The sequence below is a fragment of the Vigna unguiculata genome, chromosome 11, assembly GCF_004118075.2.
Source record: "Vigna unguiculata cultivar IT97K-499-35 chromosome 11, ASM411807v1, whole genome shotgun sequence".
Lineage (NCBI taxonomy): Eukaryota > Viridiplantae > Streptophyta > Magnoliopsida > Fabales > Fabaceae > Vigna > Vigna unguiculata.
The window spans coordinates 34,906,400-34,929,301 of record NC_040289.1 but is presented as its reverse complement, the minus strand read 5'-3'; the positions used below and the strand labels follow the sequence as shown (position 1 = coordinate 34,929,301).

The 22,902-nt window shown below is 31.1% G+C and overlaps 3 protein-coding genes and 1 long non-coding RNA gene across 5 annotated transcripts; 3 read left to right on the top strand and 1 right to left on the bottom strand.

Moving 5' to 3' along the window:
• The first annotated feature begins 3,771 nt into the window (after positions 1 to 3,771).
• On the top strand, positions 3,772 to 6,047 carry LOC114168804 (lysM domain receptor-like kinase 4). Its single transcript, XM_028053761.1, has one exon. It carries the CDS (start codon positions 3,972 to 3,974, stop codon positions 5,862 to 5,864), a length of 1,893 nt encoding a protein of 630 aa, XP_027909562.1. The 5' UTR covers positions 3,772 to 3,971; the 3' UTR covers positions 5,865 to 6,047.
• A 484-nt stretch (positions 6,048 to 6,531) lies between these two features.
• On the bottom strand, positions 6,532 to 8,867 carry LOC114168204 (alpha carbonic anhydrase 7-like). The gene is made up of 7 exons (XM_028052941.1): positions 8,688 to 8,867; positions 8,194 to 8,411; positions 7,971 to 8,077; positions 7,791 to 7,893; positions 7,523 to 7,696; positions 7,364 to 7,417; positions 6,532 to 6,895 (listed from the first exon to the last, which is right to left on the bottom strand). Exons 1-7 carry the CDS (start codon positions 8,773 to 8,775, stop codon positions 6,815 to 6,817), a joined length of 825 nt encoding a protein of 274 aa, XP_027908742.1. The 5' UTR covers positions 8,776 to 8,867; the 3' UTR covers positions 6,532 to 6,814.
• Positions 8,868 to 13,541: 4,674 nt separating this feature from the next.
• Positions 13,542 to 14,190, top strand: LOC114169138. The gene is made up of 2 exons (XR_003600830.1): positions 13,542 to 13,602; positions 13,793 to 14,190. It is a non-coding gene; the product is annotated as an uncharacterized LOC114169138 (long non-coding RNA).
• A 7,444-nt stretch (positions 14,191 to 21,634) lies between these two features.
• LOC114168933 lies at positions 21,635 to 22,557 on the top strand. 2 transcript variants are annotated; one of them, XR_003600790.1, is made up of 2 exons: positions 21,635 to 21,860; positions 22,019 to 22,557. XR_003600790.1 is itself a non-coding variant. In XM_028053914.1 (2 exons), exons 1-2 carry the CDS (start codon positions 21,713 to 21,715, stop codon positions 22,280 to 22,282), a joined length of 408 nt encoding a protein of 135 aa, XP_027909715.1. In that variant the 5' UTR covers positions 21,698 to 21,712; the 3' UTR covers positions 22,283 to 22,557. The 2 variants fall into 2 exon arrangements, 1 of the variants encoding a protein (XP_027909715.1); XM_028053914.1 differs by having other exon boundaries at positions 21,698 to 21,860; positions 22,023 to 22,557.
• The last annotated feature ends 345 nt before the right edge of the window (positions 22,558 to 22,902 follow it).

Genomic DNA, 22,902 nt, shown 5'->3' with positions numbered 1-22,902 from the left:
TTTCTTTTTGTAACAAAGTTAATTGTATTTGTTTGTTGAGCGAGGATATGAGTGATTTGACAAGACAGTTCAACTAAAAAAAATAATTACATCTATATTAGAAGGACATATTTAAATCCTAAAAAATTGTATGAAAATAACATAGAATGCACGATACAAAGACAAATAAATGGTTCTAACAAGTATGAAAAATAATGTTTCTACAAGGTCAAATGGACACTCACTGAGACGGATCCTTGGATTGTCGATCGGGTGGTACCTGTAGGAGGCACTTCAACGATCAAGTCAATTGAAGTCTGAGTAGGAGTGAATGCTAATAATAATCGTAATAAATACATCACCTGAAACATTTATTTATACTACTCATAGTGGGTCTTTACCTTTTGGGGACTAATTATGACCCAATTGTCTTATAATCTTCATTGTATGCATAACTTGATATTTACCTTGATAACCCTCGTTTAATTTGGTCTGTCTCTTAAAAGTGTGCTAATTAATATAGATCGATCAGACACAATCATTGGTTCATTCATTGACCTTTCAGTTGTTGACCTTGGTGGTTGGCTATGTGAATACTAGTGCAGATTTGACATTTTAATTTGCCTTATAGGTCTCGGTTATAGCGGAATCGAAGTCTATAAGGAGACGGTGACATTTTTGCAATTTCGTCCAACTATATTGTCTCGGGTCTCTGAAAATCGGTGCAGTAAAGAGACTTTAGGCCTCAGTTACAAAAGAACTGAAGCCTATAAGGCAGCCCAGTAAGCAAAATTTCAAAATTGCCACCAGCATCAACATTTTTTGCCTCAGGTGTGCAGGGACCAAAGTAGTAAAAGGACTTTAAGCCTCAATTATTAATTGAACCGAGGCCATAAAGCCGGTTAAATTCCCAAATCGCGAAACTCTTTCACTGTTCATCGTATTCTCAAAACTCTCTACGCAGAAAACCCCTCTTCACTCTCTTTGCGACCACCACTGTCCAACTCCGTCACGCCATCCATTGTCGCCTCTAGCTACCAATGAGTTCGAAAAATGGGTTTCCCTTTGCGTTTTGTTTTGTTTTTTTTTTTTTTGCATTTTTGATTCGTTTGTGTTGCTTTGAGGTTCACAGATTTAGGGTTCAAACGCACCATTGTCCTGTCACGAAGAGACACTACAAGTGAAGAAATGTCTTTACCATCGTAACCCACCATACCAGAAAACGAACGAGAACTGACACGACAGAGGAACCTCGAGTCATTGCATGCGAGCCACGAGCCCCACCACGAACGCGCTACCACGACGAGAACGCCTCCACTGCGGACGCGCCTGAGCCACCGCTGCAGATGGAGGCCAGCGCAAAGACCACCGCTGCTGCAAGAGCTCCATATGTGCCGTTGCGAGCCATCGTGGCTAGAAATGCGAGCTCAGATTTTTTACAGAATGGCTTCGGTTCACATTAGAACCAAGACAGAAGAGTAGCTATATGGCTTCGGTTCACACCTAAGGCCAAAAGTCATCTCCTTTTGGCCTTGCTCTAATATGTCTCGGTTCTGGAACCAGGGCAAAATATCAAAAACAATTGGGACCAAAAGCCCTTACTACACTGGTGGAACGTACTATACAAGTTATTATCACACTTATTAATAAATGAGTTTTATAAGATTATACACAAGTCTAACTTTAAAAGTATTATTATACACACCTATGACTTTTATGATAACAAATAAATCCATATTTCGATGTGTCTAAGAAAGCTACATAGTACGAAATAAGTTAATAAATTTATTAAAGTGTTAATCACCATAAAAAAACTTAGATTAAGTCTAACACAAATGTTAGATGAAGTTAAGAGAAATATTAAAAAGAAGACATCTTCAAAACATAGATGAAGTCAAGAGAAGTGCTAGATGAAACCAAATGCAAGATGTCAAATGAAAGGTAATGATAATAGACACTACTCCAAAAGTAGACAAAGTAAAGCTCATAGAGAGTAGATGCAAGTTTAAAAGAAGTAGGTGGAACTTACATGCAAATATTGACTACTAAAAATGCAAATTATGATATTGTTTACGAGATTTGACTTAAACATTTCAAGATTGATTTTGACACTAAAAACCAAGTATTTGAATATGTATGCTCAACATCACCCAAAAATTTAAGTGTTATAGAAGAATGTGTCCATATGAGGTAAACATAATATGAAAGTCATTGACATAAGAATATCATCAATAACAATTCTTGTAGGACTTCTATAAATAGAAGACACCATGCAAAAATGTAAAAAGTGCCCATCATGCAAATTATATGAAGCATTGTATGCAAAACAAATTCGCAATCTTTTAAACACAATATACACACCACCCAAGTAAAAGAGTAAATAAAAACTTACTTTAAATGCAAAAATGATGGGCAAATTATGGTTTTCTCTCTTTTAATGCCATTAGGAAACTTTTGAAAAGTGATAAATAAATCTCTTAAAAAAACTAGAGAGAAAACATGAACAATATTTTTTTAAAAAAAACCTAAAAATTCTTTAGGGAGTAGAATCAGAATTCAAAACCTAAAAATTCTTTAGGGAGTAGAATACTCATTATTCTATTTTTAGATTCTAACACTTTCTTGTTAACTAAAGCGTAAGAAATTTTTTTGCAAATAAATATTTTCTTTTAGACAAAAATGGATATGAATATACCTAAAACTAAACATAACTATAAATAACATTTTTTATTGAATATAAATATACCTAAAGATAATATAACTAAATTCTCTTTCGATTGTCATTTCTTCTCTGTCGATCGATGATGATGGATAATAAAAAAGTTAATGTTACAAGTGATCCCAAAATCTCAAATTGTCATCATATCATTTTAAAAGATAATCATTAAAAAAATTGTCATTTTAAATGAATATATTCACGCCAATAATTATTTCAATATTTTCTATCACAAAGAGATATTATAACCTTTATATATGATGTGCACCCTCATGGATAAAAGCATGACCTTCGAAGCTTTTTAGCAAATAACATAATGTTATCTTATTATTACTCTGCATTTTTACTAGTATTTATTTATAATGTGAACGCAGTCATTTACTTGTATGGCTGATAAACCCTATTTAATATAATTACTAGTTCGGTTCCTTCAGTATTAAAATACTATAGTATTAAAATGCTATACAATTAAAATAAGAAATTTTAATACTAAAAAAGTTCTTACATCTATTTGGACACTATGTTTCACTCTCTTTTTTTTTTATAAATATAAAAATTCACTTTTTTTATGATCATTTTACGGTGTGGGGTGTCAAATTGTTATTTTTGATTCTATTAAAATAATACTTGATCAACAGAACATTGTGTTGAACATGTACATGGGAAAAAAAAGTATAAAATACTCTGCAATTTTTAGTTGATCTGATATAAACGAAGAATAAACCTATTGTGCAGTTCATATTTTTCTGGCAATTGGGTTTTGGTTTGGCATTTTTAAACTATTATTGATCATTGGCTGATTGATAATCTGCAACGTGTGTGAATGAGAGGAAGGGCCAAAGTTTCTGACACAGTGACAAACAACACATAAGATATTGAATATGATTGGTAAGAAACAAGTAGAAAGGAATAGAACAAACATCATAAAACAACTACACAATATATAAAAGTTTAGTCTGAAGTAGCCATTTGATTTTTCTGCCGGCTTCTTACACATTTATGCATTTGACCACGCATGTTGACAAACTCTGATTACGTTTTTAGTCAAATATCCATGATCTCTAATGTCATATACATTTGGAGGCTAGCCAAGTAATTCATTCATTGATCATAGTCATAATCATAACATCCTTTACCAATGAATGACTCTATTTCATATGAATCAAGCTCAAGAGTGATCTAATTTATTATCACTTTGATTTTGCATCCTCTTCTTCTGTTCCCCTGCATTTTTTTTTGTAACATATTATACCAGTGACTACTGAGAAATCTCTTCATGGGAAATCTTGTACTTGTGCACAAAATTATGCTTCATCTGTGGTTTGCTGCATGGATTTGCTTAGGTGTGTGCTCTGCTTACAACCAAAACAATTGTACTTCGAATGAGATTGGGCTAGGAACAAGGTACAGCTGCAAGTCAACGCATGATTCATGCGAAACATTCGTGGTGTATAGAGCTAACAAAAATTTCAACACCATTTCTAGTGTCTCAAAGCTCTTCAACAAGAGCTCTGATGAGGTGCTTCTGAAGAACAACCTCGTATCTTCCTCTTTGTCCCTTGTACTCAAACAAGGTAAGGAGGTGCTTATTCCTGTTAACTGCACCTGCTCTGGCACGTATTATCAAACCAGGTTAAGCTATAAAGTCATTGACAACACAACATTTTCCGAGGTTGCTTGTGGTGTTTTTGAAGGGCTGCTAAGTCGTCTCACACTGGCTGAGGAAAACCTCTCACAAGGTAATGAACCAGAAGCTGGTTCTGAGCTTCATGTACCTCTCATATGTGTTTGTCCAAACAGTGAGAATTCCACCTGGAGCAAGAAGGTGAAGTACCTTGTCACGTACCCTCTTATAGCAAATGATGATCCTGACAAAGTGAGTGAAAAATTTCAAATCTCACCACAAGAGTTTTATGCAGTGAATAAATTGAATTCCATGTCAACTGTTTATCCTAACACAGTTGTTCTAGTTCCATTAGAGGATGGTCCAATCAGAATACTTGATATTCCTGACTCTCCTTCTCCACCTCCAGGTTTTCTTCCAACAAATCCAGTGGACAAGACACAACAATACACAAAACCATCACATTTGTACATTGCAGGGTCTGTCATCGGATTTTTGTTGCTCATAACATTGCTTGCTAGCGGATTTTACATAAAGAGATTGAGAAAAATTGATGTTGTTCATTCCCTCAGCACGACCAACTCCCTCACTTTGTGGTCACCAACTAGAAGCTCTCAGATATCCACACAAACGGGTAAAAGCAACACAACTTGGTGCCTGTCCCCGGATCTTCTTGTTGGAATAAAGTACTACTTACTCAACTACACCATAGAGGAGATTCAGAAGGGAACCAAGAATTTCAGTCAAGAAAACAACATCAGTAGAGGAGGTGACTTTGTCTATAAGGGCAGAGTCAATGATGTTGAGGTGATGGTGAAGAGGATGAGGTTGGAAGACACACAAAAGGTGATTGATTTACATTCTAAGATCAACCACATTAATATTGTGAACTTGCTTGGTGTCTGTTATGGTGAGAGCAATGATTCATGGTCTTATTTAGTGTTTGAGTTGCCTAAGAATGGATGTTTGAGGGAGTGCTTATCTGATAGATGCAATGCTCTAAACTGGTACAAAAGGACACAAATTGCCTTTGATATTGCGACATGTCTCTACTATTTACATTGCTGTTCTTTTCCTTCCTATGCTCACATGAATGTCAGTAGCAGAAACATATTCATAACAGCTGACTGTAGGGGGAAACTGGCAGATGTTGGAAGAGCTTTGGCTGCTAGTGCCACACTCAGAAAAAGCAATGATACTGTGGAGATTCCCAAAGGATTGGTGGCACCAGAGTTCCTCTCACATGGCTCAGTTTCTGAAAAAGTTGACATTTTTGCATTTGGGGTTGTGTTGCTTGAGCTGATATCAGGAAGGGACAATTTTGATGGGAAAAAGATGAAAGATTCCATGGGATTCTTGTTGGGGGAGGCCAGTGAAGGTGGTTGTTTTGAAGGGTTAAGGAGTTTCATGGATCCTAATCTAAAGGATTACTCTCTTCCAGAGGCTTTGTGTTTGTCTTTTCTGGCAAAGGATTGTGTGGCAGATGATCCTTTGCGTAGGCCAAGTATGGATGATATCATGAAAGTCCTTGCAAAAATGGTTTAGCCAAAATGTGTGCTAAGATGCTAATTGTGAAATGTGAGAATAGTTATATTTGTTATATTTTACCTTATCAGTTCTGCTACTTACTTGCCCCTCTTGTTTGTACTTATTAAATAGTAATAGATATACTGATACATCTTTGGTTTGTAAAGTAAATAATGAAATGTTTTTGCTGTCATTTCTGAATTGGCCTTCAGTTATGTCACCAATCTTTGTCGTTGAACAGAGATGAATCATCACCTGAGCGCTTAGTCTTTGGAGGACATTAGAAAAGCAGATTCCATTAGTCTTTGGAGCACTTATTAAATTCTGTTTTGGAAATTTCGTTACCAAAATCTTACACTTAAAATTCTGAAAAGCCTGTTCCGGAAAATTTCCTATACATATATTCTGGAACTCACTTTTTAGAGGGTAAAATAGTCATTTTGAAAATTTGTGGAGGTACATGAAGTAAAAGCCTTTTACACTCACAGCAGCAAGAAATAGACCGGCCCTCACACCAAGCCCAATCTTATGGGCCTCAATTTAAGAATTGGACTTGACTTTGGAGTCGATTTTGATAGTTTTAGAAAGTACATATAACATTAATCTGACCTTATTAATAGTTGGATTACTAAAAATAATATTTTATTGAAAAATATTGATAACATAATAATCGACGTGAGTTATATCAGTATAATTTGTGATAATTAATCAGAATAAAAAGATAAATGTTCTTCACCTTTTGAAACTATAATGTAAGCACTGCCCAACTCTTGGTCCTAATAATATATACATCAAAAAACATCATGTATAGGAACAAAATGAAAATTAAACTGAATATACCCGAAAACATGAAATAAACATCAGAAAATAACAACAGACCAAGTGCATCAGAAAAATCTCTCTCCCACCAAAACTTGAAATCAAAATCTGATAATTTATGTATTTGTCCTCGTCAATGCCTTGAAACACTAATCTTTAACTTCGGGATCATTGAACTGCACTACGCGGTTGTTCAATTTCTGCAACGGTCTTGCATTGGAAATTGCATGCTGCAAATTAAAGTGCAGGTAAAGTTTAGAACATAATTAACCATCCGTGCCAGAAAATTGTAAGATGACATTCTAAAGTGCAGTAACAAAACAAGAAAAGTTGATACCAATTTTGACTTCTCAACAAATTATATATGTCATATATTTCTTTAAATGAAAAAATTGCTGGAGTTTGAACACACATAATACCAAAACTAACCATCAGCTTTGATAGCAAAGATGGCTTTCAAGTCCCATATTCCTCGGATAAATACAATACTAATAAAACAAAAGTCTAATTCAATACAATACTAATGAAACAAAAGTCTAATTCACGTATAAAAGACTGAGATTATTTTCATCCTAAAACCTTAAATAACGAGATTTATGTATTTTCATCCTTATAGGATATTCAAATTTTAAAAATTTAAACTCACACTTAAATTCTCAATGATACAACGTACTAAAAAAATACATATAGTTACTTACATCTTCAACGGCCTCTTTAAGCATTTTGATTTGCTCCTGAGAAACCGATCTCACCTGATGAATAACAAGATTGATTTGAGTACATATACAATTTGAAGGAAAAATCATACAATAAATTTTGCAAATACTGCTAAATGATGAATTTGTTAGCAAATTGACCTCTCTGAAGACGGTCCAAACAACATTCTCAGAGCATGGAGGAGATGTGAGAGAACCAATATATCTGTAATAAAATGCTGCGCTTGCGCGTTCCATAACCAGATTAGGATCCAGTTCAGCCACTTCTTTTTCTGCTCCAGTTTTATCAGAAAGGGCCTCTAAAACTTCCGTTAACTAGAAAAGATGTGCAAAGTATATATAAGAAATTTAGGGTTAACTCATAACAGAGAATTCCAGACACTGTGACAGACATCCTTAATCAATGTACCGATGACAAAAAAGGATCTGCTCTTCCAGCCCTGTACATTATTCCAACCACTGCAATTTGTCCTGATGGAGTTTGGTGCACCATGTGCAACTCTAGATCCAACCTGAAAGTAATAGTATATATATATATTCAGTTAAAGTACTTAAACTTTGATATTTTTAGGGTTTAATTAGTTTGTACCTTGTGCCATCAATGGCATGTTCAGAGGGAGAATGCCAATGAGACTGTACAAGTCTATACTTAGTTCCATTAATTTTTACACTGCTTTTGTCCCCATGCCATTCCACCTATATTCACCAAAAATTACTTTCAAACAAAATTGGTAAAGGGAAAACAAAAAGAAATTATGAGCACAATATAATTCAATAGCAAATATCATTAAACATTTCTGGTATTGACTAACCTTGATATCGTAGCCCCTATTTTTAATACTTGCTCTGGATGGTCTATAGTTGGTTTGAAGTTCTTCCAAATTAGTTACTTTTTCAATCTTATCATTCGAGAAATCAATTGGGGATTGCATGGATCCCATCTTGCACAGGTTCCAATCAGGTTTTAGGTCTCCCCATTTATCTGGTCCTGTCTTGCCCTTCATATCATAGGTAAACTCGTTCTCTGAATCTGACACCAAACAATAAATCAATTAATAGTTAAAAAAAAAAAAACTTTCCGTAAATGTTCTAAAACAGGTTTAATCTTATGAAATGAATGATAAGTTTGAAAACTTCTTTACATTCTGCCCTATATTTTGGTAACCCTAGAAATCAGTTAAATCTATCAGAAACCCAGAAATTATGTGTTTTATGTATGTACGTGACTCGATTTGTTTGACGCATGCATGCATGCATGCAATTAAGAACGAGAAAGTAATTAAAACCAAGAAAAAGAAATGCTCACCACTTTGAGACATTGTTATTGGGCATGATGAAAAAACAAGTGCTGTTAATAAACTGCAAATCACAGCGTGCTTGGTAAGATTTTCCATTTTATTCAACACGTTTGAGAGCTTTTTTGCTATGATATTTGATCGATGAAATTGAATGTGGAATGATGCAGACGAAAGATCAGAAGCGTGCTATATTTAAAGACAACCACAGGGTACGAAAGTTAATTTAGAAAGGGTCAAGGATATTCAAATGTGAAAAAACCATTACTTTGACGTCAATGGAGACACTTTCTTTCATCTTTAGCAATGTATCTTTGCAATTTTAGCAAGCAACAAGAATTTGCCATTTTTCTACCAACAACATATGTGTGGTTTAAACATGGACGTTTGTACAAGCACGTGTCGTGTCCTTAATTATGGAGCATGTTGTGCTTCAGTGAATTAATTTCCAAAAATATACGCTTTTCTGGAAAAATGAATTCACTCGCTTTTAAGATGAGGAGTCTTAGTTTGACTAAAGCCATACTTATTAATTACATAATCTTATGCACTATTTTGGAGTTTTGAAACGAAGTAATTGGCTCACAGTCCATCACAGAATGAAAAAAAAAAAAAAAAAACTCCGTAAAAGTTAAAACCAACCGTAGCAAAGCAAGATGGAACCCCTGCTTGCTATTGAATGAAAAACTGCGTGAAGTTATCTTCATCTCTCGTACTCATGGTTGACATTATTGAGACGTGTTTATGATTTTGTGCTAACAATAAAATAACTACAAAATTTTTTAAAAGTGAGACGATAATTTTTTTTAATAATTATAGTTATATAAATTCTATCGATAATCATCAAAATATATCGATAAGTTAACAATAAAGACAGTTTTCCGATAGTAAACAAAATCTATTGATAAAATATTCATAAATAAATTTTATTGATGTAGAAAATTGTCAGTAAACACTGATGGTAAAATCAATTAGTTATTAAATCAATTAGTAATTACTGATAGTCTAAATACGTTAGTAATTATCTATCGGTACATATTCATTGGTAATTCCTGTTGAATTTTGACTGATGATACAATTCGTTAGTAAATATTGAAATTTGGTCTTCTTTTCCCTTCTCTTTTTCTTTATCTTCTTCCTCTTCTTCCTACTTCCTGAAAATTACTTATCCAGATTTTGGCTATCAAAATGACTTAGTTACTAAATTGGTCTCTAATTAATTAGTGACCAATTTAGTGATTAATTATAATTTTTTATTTATAGTATTAATTATTTTAGTAACCAATAATTTTTAATTTTGTAAATTGCTATCTAAATTGGTCACTATTGTGACTAACAACTTTTGATTACTAAAATTGGTTTCTAATGAGATATCTTCTTATAGTGATCCTTCTGTTTCTCCTCCTCCACCACCGTCACTAATCATTGCCGCCATCACCTTAAAAGTCACCGTGATTGTTATCATCGTAGCTACCACCACCACCTCTTCTTTCTTTTCCTCCTTCTTCTTGTTCTTCTTTTCCGTTTTCTTCTCTTCTTTTCTTCTTCTCACTCACTTATAATTAATTTTTAACAATTATTTCGTGAAATTTAGTTAGAAAATTGACACTATTTTTTTAACGAATATAAAAAATACAACTATCGGTGAATTTACTAATAGATTTGACAAAAATTAAGTTATCAATGGATTTATTGACAAATTTGACAAAAGTTGAATTAACAACAGTTGAATTTTAATTACTGATGGATTTATAGATTTCAACTACTAACAAATTTATGGACAAATTTTTATCACATGGTCAATGTCCAAAGGGGGAACCTTGGCGCTCATTTTATTGACAAAATTTACTAATAAAAATATCTCTCGATAATAAATATTATAAATTATCAATAAATTTTACCGATGGATACTATGAATATATCTAATAGATATTTTCATTGATAATAAAAATTATAATTTATTGATAAATTTTTATAACGGATCCATGGTAATGCCCGTTAAGATTGCTCCTTGTCTTTCAGCCCTAAACTAAAAGGGTTGCCCTTGTAAGTGAGCCTAAGGGCTGGCCCAGTAGATAAAAATCAATCTTAGTTGCCCTAAGTCTCATTTTTTCCATTCATTTCAGAGAACCTAAGACTGCAGCCGTCAACCCTCTCCGTTAGGGTTTGCTTCCACTGTCACGTTGAGCTAAGAGGACTTGTACTCCATTACCTTGAGTCGCCCCTTGTGTTGTCGTTCTCCGTTGTTTAGAGGAGGGCGAGATCTCGTGCTTGTCATTTTCCAGGTAGGGAAGCTAAGACCTTACTCATATGTCCTGTTTCCTTCATTGTTTGGCTGTTATTTCGAGTTTGTGTGGTTGGTGTGTTGCTATTTTGGTTCTGAACGCTTCAAACTGTTGTATGAATATGTTGTTTGGGCTGGAGCGAGGAACTGTTGCAGGAAAACAGTGGCGAGACCTGTGAATCTCGCCCAAGCGGGCCAGTCTCGCCTAGGCGAGATGAACAGGGGCTCGCCCAAACCCTTTTTACGCGAAAGGTCGCCTAGGCGACCCACTCTTCTTTTTGAGCGAGCGAGTATCTCGTTCAGGCGAGAGGGGTCTCGCCTAAGCGAGATCCCGCATTGATTTCTGGATGCCTTTTGAGCCCTCGCCTGGGCGAAGGGGGCTCGCCTGAGCGAGCATGTCTCGCCTGAGCGAGACCCTTCAGCCTGAGCGAGGTGCTGGACGAGACAGTGCTGTATTTAGATGCTTGTTTATTCTTGGATGATTGGTATTGGTTTGAGTATGAATGTTGTGATGAGAGACATGTGCATAATGGAGTATTATGTATGCGTAGCATGATTCATGAATTATAGATGATTGGTTTGGTATGAGAATTGGCATGTGAACTAAATGAGATGGGCATTATTAATATGGCATGATAAAGAGATGAGTTGAATTCTATGTACGTGGATTGGAATTAAAGTAACATGGTATTGATATGAGATGAGGCCCTAGACTCATGGGGTGGTGATAACCAGTGGTATGGATTCAAAATGTGATACGTATGAGGAATTAATTCCAGGGGTTGGTATGAAATTGTAAACATGATTTAATGTTCCCATACTGCTGATTTATGATTGTTGGTCTGTGTCAGCGTGTAATTCCTTGGGGTCTCTAGCTGAGACCTTCGGGGTTGTGCTTCAGTGGTCGGGACGTAATTCCATGGCCCCTGTTAGTGTGAGTGTCCATGGTGGTGCCCCATCTGTATAACTAGGTAAGGATTCAAGGTAAGGTTGCATTCTGACACTCTAAGGAGTCAATTAGTCTCACCTAGAGCGGACTGGCTCCTGTGGTGAGAGTAGCAGGAGGCCTGAAATCTTCTAAGGGCTAACCTTGTGGTGAGGGAAATTGATTTATTGTAACACTGTAACACATAGCTCGGGGGTGAGCAGAGGTATCCACCACAAGTGCAAGCATCCGCTGAATCCGACCAAGTTATATGTATCCGGATGAGTCGAGTCGAGTCGTAGTGTATTGCCTGATGAGTTATAACATGCTTGGTTGAAGTGAGTGTATGATACTGTGAAATTATATCGGACTTGATGGATGAAATCTTTTGTGCTTTAGCTTACTCTACTTTTGTTGTTGTGTGTTCTGCTGTGTGGTACTCTCTCTTGCGATGATTATCAACTTGTTGGTGTGAGCAGATGCGAGGAACAACCGCGGACAACATGGAGGTGATGATTCCGCTGCATGATCTGCATGGGCTGGATCTTGGTTTTCCTTTAGGGCTTTGTCCCATGTATCACATCATGCTTTACTTTCTCTACCAGTATGGATTAGCCTTTTCAACTGTATTCTTTCGGCATCGTGGTGTGTCTAGTTTGCAGGGGTTGGGTTAAGAACCCCAAGACTACTATATAGTATCATTTGTGTGTGGCGTTTCCTTAATTACGTTTATTAATTAAATGGGACGTTACATCCATGACCAATGATATTTTTATCGACAATTAAAATTCTAAAATTCATATAGGTAAAATCCGTTTGTAAAATCATATTTTATGATGTATGTATCAGAAAGTGTGAATAATTGGAATACAAACATAAAGTATTATATTATATTATAATATAATACTTAGTTCTTCTTTATACATATACTAGGATTCTTATTGATAGAAACACTTCAAGTGCACCTTTTATATAGATATTTTTGGTTAATTAAAAATGCCAATTTCTAAAAAATAATTTTATATTAATACAATAGCAATTGGTTGAATCATTAGTGAGTTGTTGAAAACTTTTTATATCATGTTAAGTTAATCAAAATATTTTGAAAAGCATGAGATAATTAGATAATGTTATCCAAAAGTAAAATAGAAATATATATAACTTTGATATTTTAATAACTTAAATAGGTAGATATATCTTTTGAGGGAAGAGAATATATATATCACAAAAGCATATATTTGTTAATTTATGAAACACATATTCTTACTCTATTTCAAAGCATAACCGTTTAAATTCTACTTCACTTTTTCTTTCCATGGGTAGATTTGATATGATTCTTCACCTCATTGTGTTTCCCACAATTCAAACAAGTTGGACATACCATTAAAACGAAGAAAAAAAAAGCCATCATACCAAATTAGATACTATAACCTATATTGCGAATGCCCTAGCATTAGGTGGAATTTCTCTATTTAGACCACATAGAAAATTGGACAAAACATGTCATCATTTTATTTGTTTGGTCACGAATTTGAATGGGCATCGCACTTAATATTGCCTCACACGTCATTGGTGACAACCCCACCACTATATCACCATTATCATTCCATGCTTAGCTATGCCCTATTTAAGTAGCTTCAACCTTCTTCTTTCTTCGTGTTAGATATCATACAAATCTCAAAGCCAAATATAGCCCTAGCATCTACCTATATATCTGGTGCGTTCACTAAACTATAATACACATCTTGTTTTTCATAAAACCTAAATATACTCACTCATTATTTCTCTCTTCGTCTTCTTCGTTTAAAACCATACATGTACATATACATAAGCTTTATGTCATGAACTCGCATGATTGATTTTTTTTTTTGTGTGTGTGTGGCTAACTAAGTAACTAAATTATGCAGAGAGTGAGGAAGAAATATGAGAATGAGGGTTGTGGTTATTGCACTAACAGTTGTTGTTGTGATGGTTGGAAATTGTTGTATGGGTATGAATAAGATGCAAGAACACATGAATGGTGATAATAATGTTGAACATGATGAAATCCCTGTGAACAGCTATAGTGATGTTACTATTCATCAAAGTCCTGGAACAGGTGGACCAGGCGAACGCACAGTGAGTCATCATGAGATCCCTCGTAATAAGGACTTCGGTCAATCTGGTCCCCAAGGAAATGCTTAGAACATCAAGGATTACATCTCATATATCTGGTTGTATAATTATTGTGTAGTGTTGCAATTCATATGTTTGATATGTATGTTTTACGTTGCTACTATTAGTAACTACTAAGTTTCTACGTGCATAACAATGCATGAAAGAATACGTTATAAGGTGTCATTTATATGATGCAAATCCTGATAGTTCTTATTACCTCATGTCAATATGGTATGCATGAATTTCTGGGGTTGGTATTCATATATATATATATATATATATATGATGCTTCATGGGATAGTGTATGCCTGTAATTAATATAATAAAAAATGTTTGCTTTGTTTTGTAAATACTTTGAATGTCTTTCATGAGTCTAGATTTTCTACTAGTTTGTTTTTTGTGTTGTTTTTTGCTGAGCATTAAAAATACATTGTGTTGGTATTTTAAATATTTTTTTAATATATTTTAAAGCGTTAAAATTAGTTGTAATCAGTGTATTATGAAGGCACGGTAGAAGAACAGGACAAAAAAAAAATCGAGAATCAGTCCAGACAATTAAAAATACACTGTGTTGGTATTTTAAAGATCTTTATAATATATTTTAAAATGTCAAAATTAATTGTAATTAGTATATTATGAATGCATAATAAAAAAACAACACAAAAAAACTTGGCAGAAAATCTAAATTCGTCTTTCAATCATTTAATTTGAAAGAAAAAGGATTACAATAGTCTTGATAAATAAAAGTTTATTAATATTTTTTCTATAGGAAAATACGTTGAACTTAAAATATGGAGAGAGAAAGTCATGCTTTTACATTTTTATTTGGATCATACAGACTATTATTAGCTGTATGCTTGTTGGCTTCTGTAATAATTACCCTAAAATCTATTTTAGTGACAATTTAAGGACAATATAAAATTGTTTCATCGTATATGTTCTGCCATTTGTTTCATTAAACTCTAAAATATATCACATTTATAATTTAATTGAAATAAACTGACAATATAAAAGGATCATAGTAAAAACTGTTATTTGGGATGATTTTTAATTAGTTAATAAAAATTTAAACACAGGAGATGATTGTAGATAGTCAATATGGTAAAACACCTGCATATGAAATTATAATTAGAGTTATGTGAAGAAACCTTTTCAAAAACTCCTAGCACATTTAAATATCATTCGATGTCTGTTTTCTGTTTGAAGATTGATCGTCAATAAATTATTGTTGAAAATTTAATTATGAGATTAAATTTTTATATGATAGAGATGAAAAGTTTAGTAGAAGAGAATCGATAAATTTGTTGTTTTAAAATTTTAGGTTAAAGATTTTATTAATATAACAATATATCTATAATAATATATAAAAATAGTTCCTTTTTTTGTCCACATTTTATTTTTTAGTTTTATCCTTATTTATTATTTTAAAAAATAATTATTTTTAACCGTTATAAAAACATCTATTATCTTTACCGGTAGTTTTTAAAACTTCTTTTATTTTTCCAATTTTATTTATTATTTTAAAAATTAATTATTTTACAATAGTTTATTTTTAACCTATTCCAAAAATCTTTTTATTTTTTTTATTCAACAACTATTTTAAAAATTAATTATTTATATTTCGAAAGACCTATCATTAATATCTCTTGTTGTTAGCCACTTGTTATTCTAATCCTCTTTTTAGGGTGTGTAATTTGATTGCTACAATTGGTTAGGCTCGTAAACAATCAACAACAATAAATCTCATTTTTTTTTCAACATTGTCACATAGGAAAAAGAAAAATAGGAAAGCTTCGTAGGTAGTATGATAATGTTTAGTCAATTTGGTACACATGTCTTATATCCTCTGTTTGTATCACGTGAATACCGTTCACGCGGATGGATTCGTGGGAATCATCTTTGTTTGTAATTATCCCTACTATTGTGTAAATAAGAGAAAGAAAAACCAAGTAGATAATTATTTTAAAATTTGTTGATCATATGATAATAACGGCTGTTATGAATATCAATGTACTTTAATAAGTAATTAATGAATATTTAATATATAGACGCATGTATTTTCACTGATTTATCATAAAAGATATATAAAATAATATTATGAAAAAATTAGAATCATTCAATTAATTAAATAAAGAGCCATATATACCTTGTCTTGTCACCAAAAACATCCCAATCACATTTTTCTGATTGCCTCTAAATTCGTTGGTTGAAACTTTTTGATTATGCATAGTGTTAAAGATGATGGATGATACTTTCACTACATTGGTGGATCACGACAAAACGAGGTTGTGGAAAATAGGTTAGATTGTTTCATGGAAGTCATCCAGCTTATATCATAATTGGTTGTGAGAAAATAGGTTAGATTTTTCGTTTGGCTAAATATATCATGTTTTAGACTATTAAAATTTATAACTATTTGGTAGATCAATTTAAATACATATAATTATATATTTAATAATAATAATAATAATAATAGTAAATTTGTTAAAATATTAAAACCTGACCTATTATCTTTTTAAATTTTAAGCATCTTCGACACAGACTTAAATGTCTATTAAAGGATATATTTATCTCATATTTAAACATCTTATTATAAATGATTTAATAATTATACAAATTTTATCTATAAGGAAGCGTTTGGATTTATATTATCCATCTTTGGTTTATTTTTTAAACGATCTCGGAAACAACATCTTACTGTAATAGTTTTTTTGGTTTAATTATATTTGAAATTCTTTATAGATTTGTAAATTTTTAATAAATTTTTATAATCCGTTGAATACTCAATAAATTTAAAATTTTTAATTGACTTATAGTTGTTAACTATTTTGTTTACTAAGAATGTAGTTGGTTGACGTGATTATTATCTTGATAGATCACTGTGCTCAATTGTCATTACATATATTTTTATTATTTTAAAAATTTATAAATTATAATTTCATAATTTAAAATTTTATAATTTTATAATTTTATAAATATGACAATTTGACAATAGTATAATATGACGATATATCCCCACGACGATATCACGATATAACGATAATATGATATAACGATAAAATGATATGACGATATAACGATAACATGATATAAAGACAAAATGATATGAAAATATGACGATATAACGATATGACGATAAAACAATATAACAATACGACGATATAACAATATACCGATATAACAATATACAAATATAACAATATGACAATATAATGATATGACAATATAATGATAAGACGATATATAATATGACGATATAACGATATGACGATATAACAATATGACAATATAATGATATGACGATATAACGATAACACGATATGACAATATAACAATATGATGATATAATGTTATGATGATATGTCAATATAATGATATAATGATATGCCAATATAACATTATGATAATATAACGATATAACAATATGATGACATAACAATATAATGATATAACGATAAATTATAAATATATAAATCATAAAATTGTAATTTATTAAAATTTAGAAATAATAAAATTACATGTGACAAAAACTCAACAAGGTGACAGGACAAAATAATAACATGTTAGTCACGCAACAAAATATATGACGATATAACAATAAAATTATAAATCATAAAATCATAATTTATAAAATTTTAAAAATAATAAAATTACATATAGCGAAGACTCAACAATATGACATGACAAAATAATAACAATGTCAGTCACTTAACAACTAGCTACATTACTAAGTTAATATAAAAGAGATTACAAACATATTCAATTGAAAATTTTAAATATTTAAATTTATTAAGACTTAATAGATCATAAAAATTTATTAGGAACTCAATTGAAAGTTTTCGAATTTATCATGAACTTAAAACATAACATAATTAAATCTAGTTAATACTAAAATTTCAGAAAAAATCAAGGTAGTCAAAACTATCGTAAATTCGTAAGATCCTACATAATCATAATATAGTAGGATCGGTAGGATCATCAAACAAAATCGTAAAATAGTGTAAATTGTCATTTTTTTTAAAAATTTTCTGTTACACTACCTCTTCATATTCTTCACTGAGTAAATTCAGCTAAAATTAATCCTAAATCTTACTAAAAGGTGATGTAATTAAAATTTACATTGTTACTTGTGTTGTTCAATCACTAAGTCACTCTCACCTCATTAAATTAAGGGTTAAATATGTGTTTCATTCCTTAACTTTCAGTGAATTTTGAAATTAGTCCATTTCAAAATTTTTGATCAATTTAGTCTTTCATCTTTCGAAATATGTGGATTTAGTCCTTTTAATCAAATTTTGTTAGGTTTATCTGATGTTTCGTATGCATTTCATGATTGTATTTGAGTTGTTTATACTGTTTGACACATTTTTGTTTTGATGTTAAGTCAAATACTATTATGAAACACATTCGAAATGTCAAATAAACTTAACAAAATTTGATTAAAAGGACTTAATTCACGTATTTTAAAAAACGAATTACTAAATTGGTCTAAAATTTTGAAATGAACTAACTCCAGAATTCATTGAAACTCAAGGAATCAAAAACATATTTAACCCTTAAATTAAATATTGATACAATTAAAATTCATTTCTCAATTAGAAATCAATACATCTAAAATTCTGTTGCAACACATCATAACACTTCCCAATTAAAATTTAGTACAACTATAATTTTCCAAATTTGCAACCATAATAGACCCAAAACATACATAGATAGTACTTATTAATTCTTGTATAAAGAAACATAATAACGTTAATTTTTATTATTTTTTGTATAAAGAAATTTATTTAAATGCTATTTATGAAGACCAATAATAGATTGTTTTTTTGATATATTTTTCTCATTAAATTTCTTGAGAATTATGGATACAATTTATTACATTTTAATATATACAAAAAAGTAATAAGTTATTATAATTTACTTTCCATATATTATTTTATTTTAATTTCTTTTATATTCCCATACTTTATTACACTAATTATTTTCATGCATATTATTTAAAATTTTAAAAGATAAAATTTGATTAATTTCTACTTCCAAAAAATTCGATAATTATTTTATTAGTAAAGCATGACGTACTTTACTAGCAACTAAAAACTCTACCCTATTTCCTTTTGTAAACTTAGTTTAAATAAATATTGACAAAATGATTGATTTTATTTCCATATATATATATATATATATATATATATATATATATATATATATATATATATATATATATATATTATGTTTTTATAAAAATTAAAAAATTTACGATCCCATAATTTATGATTATATGATCTTCACGATCATAATCTAGAGTTTAATTACCTTGGAAAAAGACCATTTCCACTATGGAAGAGATGGGAAAATAACTTTCTTAGGTAAAAATATAAACTTTATTAAAAATCGTATTGCATTATTAAATGTTTTAAAGTGATGATAAATAAAATATTTTAATAAACATAACATATTATCTTTATGCTTTCTAAAATAATTGTATAAATATTCAAATAAATACTTTTCACCGACCAAAACATAATTTAGTCATTCCATTCCTAGGATTTATGATTTTCAGATATACTTCCATAATCACTATCTTTAGAAAGAGGACTGTATTATATATAGAAAATTCTAAAGACTTGATTTATTTTCATCGCTATTTTTTGTGTTAAATTACTACACAATGGACACTTAAACTCATAGCTCTTAGCACACATTTATGTAGCTCACACTCAAGTCTTAGAAAAAAATGTCTAAGATAGTTAAACAAGTAGGATTAGCTTCAACAAATTAAAATTTAACTTTGTCTAACCTATTTGTATCTCGAAGCACATGATGAGAAACTCCATTTGAGTTTTCTTCCAAAAATTATAATGCTCATGAAGTGGGTAAAAGGTAGAGTGAAAAAAAGAGTTATATTTGTGCTTGGTACATGAGTTTGTCATATAGAAAAGTCATTTTGGTGAGGAAAATAATTAGACAGTGTTAGTGCATACAGATGGAGGATGATTATAATCCTAAGATGGTTAAGATTATGGTTAGTGAATGGACGTTTTAAGATATATAATGACAAAAATAAAGTCAACTTTATAATTCAAGGGACATGTGCAAGGTTATGCAAACAATTGTGGTAGGAAAAAAAAGGAATCTAGATTTTTTGCTCGTTTTTTTTTTTTACCATCTTCTATTCGACATTAAAATTATACTGCATTGATATTTTAAATATATTTTTAATATATTTTAAAAAGTTATAATTAGTGATAATCAGTGTATTATAAAAATACAGTAGAAGAACAACAAAGAAAACAAAGTAGAAAATTCAAATTAAAAAAAAAGTTGTCACCTATACAAACTAAGAATATCTAAGGCAGAAGCATCTTTTACATATTATCATAAATGTTTTAATTTGTCGAAGGCGTTGAGATTTTTTAGGAATGCTTATTGGAAATAGATGTTTTTGACACCTCTTGTGTTTCTACATCTTTACAACAGCCATAACTAATAGAATAATATATTAAATTAAGTTATTTAATTAAAATATAAACTAAAGTATTGAATATAAAAATTGTAAAATGAATGTAGTTATCTCTGATGATGCAGTGACAAAATTATTTTTGATTTTAAAAATAGTATAATTTAGTTTTATCTTTAATTAATACGGGATCTTTAACCCTCACGTTGCGTTGAAGATATTATAATTTATACCATAGATATGAAGAATGAAAGGCGAGGAGAATCAATAAAATTAACTCAGTTACAAAATCAACGGTTTATTCTGATTTTATTTCTAATATAATTAAGATTAAAATTTATTAAAAAATATATTTGTATTTAAATTTTTTAAAACAAATAAACTTTTAAATAAATGATTATAAATCACTATTTTTGTAAAAAAAAACGACTATTATTTTGGAAAACTTTATAAAATATATAAGAAAAACTACAATAAACTCCTTTAATTTTATAAAATATCTGCAAAAAGAAAAATTAATACAATGTAAAGGACCCGGATAATGAATGTCAAATTATATTGTAAAAATATAAAAATATCATCATATATGATCAATATGATAAACTCGAGTGTTGTAAAACCAAAACAAATATGGCCACGTACTAAAAGAAAAAGATAATGAGATTATATTTTAACTAAATGTTGGACTACACATAAAAGATTAAATGCATGCTAACCAAATAATTAGTTACACTCTTCTTTTCTTCTAAAGGTAGAAGAGTTATTTTAGTTTTTATTTTCACTCATTAATTTCTTACTTAATTTTTTTTTCTTTCTGCTCTATACCAAAGCACTAATGTCCGTTAAATACGTGTATCAACACGAAATATCCTATATCCAATCAACGTTAAAACCACATATTTCTCCAAGCGTCAATCCATTGTTACAAACATCATTACAACAAAATATTAAAATAAGCTTAACAGTAAAAGCGTTCTTATTGCTGGTCATTTTAATGAGGTAGATTTGACATGATGATTCTCTACTTGTGTTTCCCGACAACATTCAATCAAGTTGAACTTTTAATTCTACCTACATGTCCAATTAATGCTCCTTAAATTAGGTGGAATTTCCCTATTTAGACCACATAGAAAAACAGACAAGCATATCATCATTAAATTTGTTTGATTAACAAATTTAATGGCCATCGCACTTAATCTTTTCCTCAACGTCAATGGTTTCAACCCCACCAAGCTATTATTTCAAACTGACTTCGCATTTCCCTATCTCACATTCCATTTCCCCCTATTTAAGCTCCTTCAACCTTCTTCTTTTTCTTCTCCCTGTAAGATCAAAAAGGGTTCATACCATAGCATCTTCTGGTAAGTTAACTCAACATGCACCTAGTTTCTTATGTGTGTGATTTATACGAATTTCAATTATCAGCTGAGTTTTTATGTATTGTTCTTCAGCTCTATTTTATCCAGACTCGTTTTATACCTTTTTTTTTGTGTGTATGGCTGAAAAAAAATTGATCCAGTTAGTGTTAAAGAGAATGAAGGTTGCGGTTACTACAGTGGTAGTGTTGATGCTGCTGGCAAGCTCTTCTGTGGCTAGAGATAGGAAGAAACTGATGACGAAATTGGAGAAGGAAGAACTGAGCAATAAATCTGAGGATAGTGGTCACCATCAAATCCCTCGAAAGGAGTATGGAAAACCAGGATCTGGACAACGTACGGTGAGTGAGGAGTTTAATCACCATTACATACCTCGGAAGGATTATGGTGGTCTTGGAGGAAATTAATGTTGCTCAGATGCATCATATTGCTGTATATATAAATATATATGCATGTGCATGAGTCATGGAGTGTGTGATGAGTATAATGAATGCTAGATATGTGTGTTATGCATAAGATATGTATGCAAGGAGTTACTGAGATTAATTAGTGTATGAAATTATTAGGTGAAAGAACTAGGGTAACGTATGATGCGAAAACCCTGGTGGTTTTATGTACTTATAAGTGGAGTTGTTATGTTCGTAACTCTATATAGCTCTAATAAAAGACTTTGTTTGATCAATTCTGTGTTTAATTGTCAATCTTCCAACCATTTCTTTCGAATGATCTTAATTACTTCCGAGATTGTGTGTTACAACCATTAACTGACAGAAAATGTTTTAAGGATTGAACATCATGTCGTCAGAGGAATCTTTGAAAAGGTTGTGAAACACATAGAGATCCACTTGATAATCATACGTAGGGTTTTATTCTTGGTTAAAGGTAATTTTTGTCTGTCAAATAAGAGATATTCTTGATGTGCATCCACACAAAACCAGACAAAAAAAAGTAAGCGAGAGAAAAACAAATTGAAATCTATGTGAAAGTGTTCACAAAATGAATAATATTAAGAAAACGTATTGTTCGT